At 49.2% G+C, this 7,302-nt stretch overlaps 3 protein-coding genes across 3 annotated transcripts; 2 read left to right on the top strand and 1 right to left on the bottom strand.

Annotated features, from left to right (window-relative positions):
• The first annotated feature begins 2,716 nt into the window (after positions 1–2,716).
• LOC101764651 (putative F-box protein At2g02030) lies at positions 2,717–3,949 on the top strand. Its single transcript, XM_004974276.1, has one exon. The coding sequence runs from the start codon at positions 2,717–2,719 to the stop codon at positions 3,947–3,949; it is 1,233 nt and encodes a 410-aa protein (XP_004974333.1).
• A 1,312-nt stretch (positions 3,950–5,261) lies between these two features.
• Positions 5,262–5,939, top strand: LOC101764240. The gene has a single exon (XM_004974275.1). The coding sequence runs from the start codon at positions 5,262–5,264 to the stop codon at positions 5,937–5,939; it is 678 nt and encodes a 225-aa protein (XP_004974332.1).
• A 214-nt stretch (positions 5,940–6,153) lies between these two features.
• Positions 6,154–7,302, bottom strand: LOC101763842 (BTB/POZ and MATH domain-containing protein 1). Its single transcript, XM_004974274.1, has one exon. It carries the CDS (start codon positions 7,300–7,302, stop codon positions 6,154–6,156), a length of 1,149 nt encoding a protein of 382 aa, XP_004974331.1.

Here is a 7,302-nt window from a genome sequence, read left to right as displayed (position 1 = left end):
TCTGCAAATTGAATCTGTGAATGTTCCGCACAAGGTGACTTACGCATAAGCCTATGTTCCGCAAGGTGACTCACTCAAGATTTAACTTCTTCATGATCTCAAAAAAAAAAAAAAAGTTCTCCACAAAAAGAAAAAGGTAAAATTGCATAGACACCCCATAAGTCACTTCAAGTTTGACATTACCCCATAAGTCATTTTATTGCAAATACCCACCCACCTACTTAATTTTATTGCAAATAACCATCCAGTGTCCGCAAACTTAACCGATTTAACACAATTTCAAAAATAGCGAGACGCCAATGTGGCCTTTACTGAAGTTAGATACTTCTAGGAGTATAATCTCGATAATTTTTGGAGATTCCAAAAAAGAATTGCTAATGACAGATTAAAATGTAACACCGATTTTTACTATTTGTACAAAAAAATTAATGCAAAATGGTAAATAAATCTAATGTAAGCATTTGAGCAAGTTTGACTATGCTACCTTGACCGGTGATGGATCTCTACAAAATTAGGTTGATTCGATTAAATTCGGATGCACTAGCATGGTTTTTGAACAAAATTAAGTGGATGGGTATTTGCAATAAAATGATTTATGAGAGGAAATATCAAACTTGAAGTGATTTATGGATGGATTTGTGCAATGTGGTATCAAAACAATAGGTGATATATACTTTATACATCCATTAGTTGGTTTTGTGAATTTTCAGATAAATGAAAAAATGTTTCACTCAAACAAAAAAGTTTACGCTGATGAAAATGTATTTCATCGGTTAAATTTTATCAATGCTCTCCTTAAGTAGAATAGTTCAATTTAGGAATATTCCTTTTAAGCAAACATATTTCAATGTAGGAAAAAACTTTACTTCACGAGAAAAATGTTCTACATGTTCATCTAGTTAGATGCTTCAATGTCAATGCAATAGTCCAATGTAAACACGTATAATCACTCTCGTGTTATGCAAGAGGAAAAGGTATAGTGTGTCTTCGGCCTTAATTTTACGGTGCCACTGTGCAAACGTGCGCAGGGTGTGGTACGGTACGGCTTTGCGTACGGCCGGCTGACCCGGAGGTTGCCCCGTTATTCGTCCCACTTACTTCCTGGGCTCACGCGGGGCGGGCGTCCATGGTCGGGAGGTCGGCGCAGGCGATACGGCAGGGACCTGGTCGGGAAACCAGGTCGGGAGCCCCCGGTCGGGAGAAGCTGGTCGGGAGTACCCTATCCGGGGTCGTACTGTGGTCCCACTCCTGATAAGCCTCCTCTGGTTGGAGCGGCGGTCCATCCTTCTAGTCGAAGGAGCTTGTCGGTGACTGGGCCGTGCCCTCGGCCTAGCTGCGTGCAGAGCTGGGCCGGCCCAGATCTTTGCGGTTGTCGTATCTTTTGTTGGGCTAAGTATAGCAGGAAAACGGTCCTGTGGGGGATCCCGGGTCTCTAGACCCGTCAGATATCTAAACAACAGGTGATATATACTTCACATATCCATTGGTTAGTTTTGTGAATTTTCAGATAAATGAAAAATTGTTTCACTCAAACAAAAAAGTTTACCCTGATGAAAATGTATTTGAAATCGGTTAGATTTTATCAATGCTCCCCTTAAGTAGAATAGTTCAATTTAGGAATATTCCTTTTAAGTAAAAATATTTCAATGTAGGGAAAAAATTTACTTCACGAGAAAAATTTTCTACATGTTCATCTAAATGCTTCAATGTAAATGCAATAGTCCAATGTAAACACGTATAATCACTTTCGTGTTACGCAAGAGGAAAAGGTATAGCGTGTCTTTTCACCTTAATTTTCTTAAGGCCCTGTTTGATCCTTGGAATTAAATTCCATTCTAATAATCATAATTTAGACACAAATTAATTAAACTAATATAGTTTGTATGTGGAATATATTTGTATATTATTATTGGCCATATGGGAAAGATACTTATGTGCTACACTTCTACTGTAGAGAAACGAGTCGAAGAGCGTGCTATAAGTTGCACATTAGAAACATAGCATGAGGATTTGTAGAATCAATTTCCATCTCCCACCCTAATGAATTTAAGATAGGCTTAAACTTTGAAAAGTTGTGGAATGACACATTCCAAGATAAATAGTCTACTCCATTAAATAGAATTCAATTCCGTCAAAATGAAGGGATCCAAACGGGATCTTATGAAAATGATGCCAAGTATCCACTAATACAAATCCATCTCAACAGGGCTTTTGGCGGCCCAACAAAACTTAGTTCACACCATGGCGGACTAAGCCAAGTATCCACTAATATTTGCTTGATTCTTTCCGTCAGTACACACCATGGCGCCTCCGTCGAAGCCTCAGGCTACGCCGCCGCCGCCGACGTCGACGTGCACCGTCGAGTCGGCCCAGGGAACGCACCTATTCCACGAGCACCTCCGCGCCGGGACGTCCATCCGCTCCGCCCACTTCTCCGTCGGCGGCTACGACTGGGCCGTCCGGCCGCTTTGGTTTTCTTTACTGTGATTCTGGTTAGATTAAAAAAATATATATCACTTCTTTTATATCATTCAGAAAAGAAAATATTCTATTTTTCTTCCGATATATCCGGTTGGTTGCTGTAAGAAAAGAAATCATCAAACAAACTTAAGTTCTGCGTACCTCCGACTCCAGAGTCCGGCATGGATAATCGTGACTCTTGCTAATATTTATATCTCGTACCGATCCTAAAATCTTTTCTCTTTGACACAAGAAGATGGACGGGAAGAGGAAGAGGAAGAGGACACCAAGGCTTCCTCCCTACCTGAAGGAAGAGGTCATCATCGAGATCCTGGTGCGGCTGCCTGTCAAGGCCCTGGTGCGTTTCAAGTCTGTCTCCAAGGCCTGGCGAGCCATCATCTCCGACCCCATCTTCATCCAAGCGCACCTCCGGCGTTCAGCCTCCAATTGGCAGGAGGACCCATGCTTCATCTACGTCGTCGCTGATGAGGACGGACCAGGGCGCTGGCCAACCACCTTCTGCAATCACATTCGCTTCTACCAATGGCAGCTAGGTAACAAGGTGGCGACATTCATCCATGACGACAACGAATATAGTTGCAACAGCTTCGACCAGCGCTACTTCTCGCACTGCGACGGCTTGGTGCTTGCTCCCACCGACACCCGCCTCTACGTCTTCAACCCAGCCACCAGGGACGCCATCACGCTGCCGGAAAGTGGCCGCAACGATCTGAAGCGACGAGGTGGTGAACCACGAGCATGCTATTGTTTCGGTCTTGGCCTGGATCCGCGCATCGGCAAGTACAAGGTAGTCCAGGGCTTCTACTGGTCCAAGGATTGCACAAGCATGGGGATGGAGGTGTGCACCATTGCAGACGATGACGACCACCGTGGCATTTGGAGTTGGGGGAAGATTAGGAACGATCCTCCATACCTTCCCCAGGGATGTCAGACCGCCCCGAGCATCAACGGGTACATGTTCTGGCGCATTGCTGATCAGCCTGGTAAGCAGCAGCAGCCTCCACGGGCTCTCCTCCACCTTAGCCTGGACGACGAGGAGTTCGGCATCACCAGGCTGCCGGATTCATTGGACCCATCTCTAGTTCATACCTTTCATCTAGATGTGCTGCACGGCCGGGAGCTGTGCCTGACAGCCCGTACCATTGGGACAATGTTGACCATCTGGACATTACCGGTAGTTGACAAGGGCCTCAACTCACCATGGGAGCGCCGTTACTCCATCAATGTCTCTGGTATTTTCCATACAATGGCTCTTCCACCTTGCAGCAGCAGTGGAATCATCTTGCGGCGAGCAGAAGCTATCTACCGCTACGACTTGAAGACTTGTAAGCTCACCACGTTGTGTGAGATGGACCGTATGGCGTTGCAGGGCCGCCGCACGAAGCGCCAACGGAAGTACGACCTCTTCACCTTCGACATCAAGCGCTACACCGAGAGCCTCGTTCGGATCACCAACCGCCTGCAATAGCTTTGTTGAGGCACGTACGCCATGAGAATAAGCAGCTGCATCCTGCATGCACCTTCTTTTGTGCATTTACCATTAAGGTGCAAACGGCTATTTGTATGCTGTACTTTCATTTGAATCATGTGTTATTTTTATCTGCTTGCTTTGAACGGCTATGTTTCTTGAGTTTGTGCTGCTTGTTGCCGCTGATTTTTTTTTTTGTTCAATCTGCTTGATACAATGACAATTCCTCTTGTGAGAAATCATCTCGACCAAGCTTAGCTTCTCAACTTGAACTCCCACCACGGGTTATTCCAGATTTTGATCCTAAAGCTCAAGCATGAAGCAAGTACATGAGCATTGCCATCGGCATGAGAAGCTGGGAAGCAATTATTAAGGCCCCGTTTGGTAGAGCTTCGACTCCTCACAAAATAGCTTCAGCTTCAACTTCTTTGGTGGAGTGACTTCTCAAGTGGAGCTAAAGCCGTTTTGCAAAATGTTTGTTAAAACGGCTTCTAAATGATAATATAGGTAATTTTATGATCACTTAATGCTTGGAGAGAGAGGAGAAGCTGGTGAAGCCACTTTTTTGCGGCTTCTCCCCGGCTTTGGTGGTGAAGCCGTTTTAAAATTGCCCCTTTGATAGGGCTTCACCAAAAATCGGTGGAGAAGCACTTTGAGAAGCCGTACTAAACGGGACCTGAGTATCAACGGTCAGATGTTGATGCCAAAAAAGGACTTGACATGATGGGAAGAGAGCAAGAGACCAAAAGCCACGTTGCATTGAAATGATCTCTCTGTCGTCTGTCCTCAAGCGAGTGCAGATTGGCGTCAACGTTGACGAGCTATGTTTCTCTCTCTATAGATATGGACAACGACGGGCATGGCCGTCGTGGCCCGTCGCCGTCTGGGGCTGGCCCGGTGCAGTGTAGGAAAGACGGGAGTGCTTGACCGACCGTTGACTCACGATCGACGGGTCTTCGTCCCAAAGTCCTTAGTGGGCTCAACCTGAGTCCCCCCTGCTCTGCTGGCACGTCCGCAAACACATGTTTCTTCAGTCTCTATTGCTTGTTGGCGATTGATTCTCCACATCCGACTGGCTCCGACGGCAGGGAGGCGGGGCCGGTGATGGGGTTGAGGGGTGGGCAGGGCCAGCGACGGTGGAGGGGGCCAGCTAGGGGCAGGGAGGATTTTTCTTTTTTTTTATTTTTTAGCACCCTTTAGCACCGGTTGGCCAGTAGTAGAGGACCCCCTAGTACCGATTGGCCAACCGGTACTACAAGGAGGTTTAGAACCGGTACAAGAGGCACATTTTCTTTCTAGTAGTGTACACATCATGGCGCCTCCGTTGAAGCCTCAAGCTACGCTGCCGCCGCCGACTCGACGGCGCCGACATCAACATGCACCGTCGAGTCGGCCCAGGGAACGCACCTATTCCACATCGCAGGATACAACCTCCACGAGCACCTCCGCGCCGGGACTTCTATCTGCTCCGACCCCTTCTCCGTCGGCGGCTACGACTGGGCCGTCCAACTGCTTCTTCCCCGACGGCAGCGAGGGCGGCGCGCTGGTGCTGCTCCTCAAACTCCTGACCAAGAACGCCGCGGCGAGGGCGTCCTGCGCCTTCAGGTTCCACAACCCGGCCACCGGGGCGGCGTCCGCCAGGTGGTCGGTGCCCTTGTTGCATTACAGATCGGGGCTGGTGAACAAGCGCGCGCAGGTCAGCACATTCAGATGGAACGTGTTGATGTATGCCCATGACGATCGCCTCACGGTGGAGTGCGCGGTCACCGTCGTCCATGAACCCAAGGTGTCCGAGACCAAGGCGGTCTTCGCTGTCGAAGAGCCGCCATCGGAACAGTCAGAGCACCTTGGGAGGATCTTGGAGGAGGAGGGGTGTGATGTGACTTTTGATGTTCAAGGAGAGGTTTTCACTGCCCCCAAGATCGTGCTTGGGATGCGGTCACCGGTGTTCAAGGAGAAATTCTACGGACCGGAGATGGAGAAAGGGTAACAAAGAACCAAAATGTATTTAGGATACGACTAGGTACTTAAAACAATAAACTGTTCGTAAAATTTAAATACTAAAGCAGCAATTCATAGATAAATATTACTAGCATCTTAAAATCTAAGCTAGCTACGTATTTTTCCTTCCTTCTAATCAAAATTCGGCAAATCTTTTACCGTCCGCTTCAAAAAAGATCTAAGCTAGCTAGCTCTAGGGACTCTTAGTTAAATCCATCTTTTAATGCTCTTTTTGTTAACTTTTTGCCAACCTTACTCATCCTCACCATTGCATCAGCCAAGACCGAAGGCGAAGTTGTTGCGAGATCCTTGAACCCTTGTGCTGCCACAATAGCATCCATGTCATTCGAACAGCACATGAACTCGATGCACGCATTCTTCAGCCTGTCGCAGTGGTGCTGATCAGCCAAAGCCAGCGTCGTCGCCACGTTCCGCACATGAAGATTTTTGCAAAGGATGCTCTGGCACGTCAGCTTCAGCCTCTCAACAGCGTACCTATCCGCCGCCACCAGCAAGTGATGCACCATGTCGCAGTTCCCACTATGGTAATCCCTCAGGAGATCATCGTTGTAATCCATCGAGTCGGTGTAGATGAAGTAGAGCATCGCTCTGAATGCATCTGGCTGCATGTCCTCGATGACAATGGGATGCTGTACTGTCCCCGACTCCCTCATCGGTCCACAGAGCTCCGCCTTGAACACCGGCGACCGCATTGCGAGCACGAGGCGGTGCGCCGCGAACGTCTCGCCCGCCACGCTGAACGTGACATCCGATCCTTCTCTACTCTCCAGCAGATTGGCGAGCTGCCTCTTGAGGTTGGACGGTGGTACCTTGATGCTAGGGAAGGTCTTGGATTTGGACACCTTGGGCTCCTTCCTGACGGTGACGACGCACTCCATGGTGAGGCGGTCGTCCTTGACGTAGGTGCCCTCGAGCTCGCTGCGGCCGATGCAGAGGCAGTGGCAGACCTTGCTGCCGCCGTCGCTATCGGGGTCGAACTCCCTCGTGGTGATCAGCGCCGGGTGCGCCGACGTCGAGGACCCGGTCGCGGGGTTGAGGAGGCGGAGGTCGCAGGAGGCGCGCACCTTGCCGCAGCCCGTGCTGAGGAGGCGGAGGTAGGCGGAGACGAGGTCGTAGCCGGCGGCGGCGGCGATCTCGTCGCCGAAGCCGTCGGGGTAGAAGAAGATGACCCAGTTGTAGCCGGCGACGTCGAAGACGGCGGACCGGATGAAGGAGTTGGAGCCGATGCCACGCTGCTTGCTGTAGCCGAGGATCTGGAAGACGTGCATGCCCTGCACCGTCTCCGGCGGCTGGCACGTCGACGCAGACCTCACGTTGGTCGTCGTCAGCAT

Source organism: Setaria italica, chromosome VI (assembly GCF_000263155.2).
Source record: "Setaria italica strain Yugu1 chromosome VI, Setaria_italica_v2.0, whole genome shotgun sequence".
Classification (NCBI taxonomy): domain Eukaryota; kingdom Viridiplantae; phylum Streptophyta; class Magnoliopsida; order Poales; family Poaceae; genus Setaria; species Setaria italica.
Note: the sequence above shows the minus strand (reverse complement) of the source record. Positions and strands in the feature narration are given on the sequence as shown.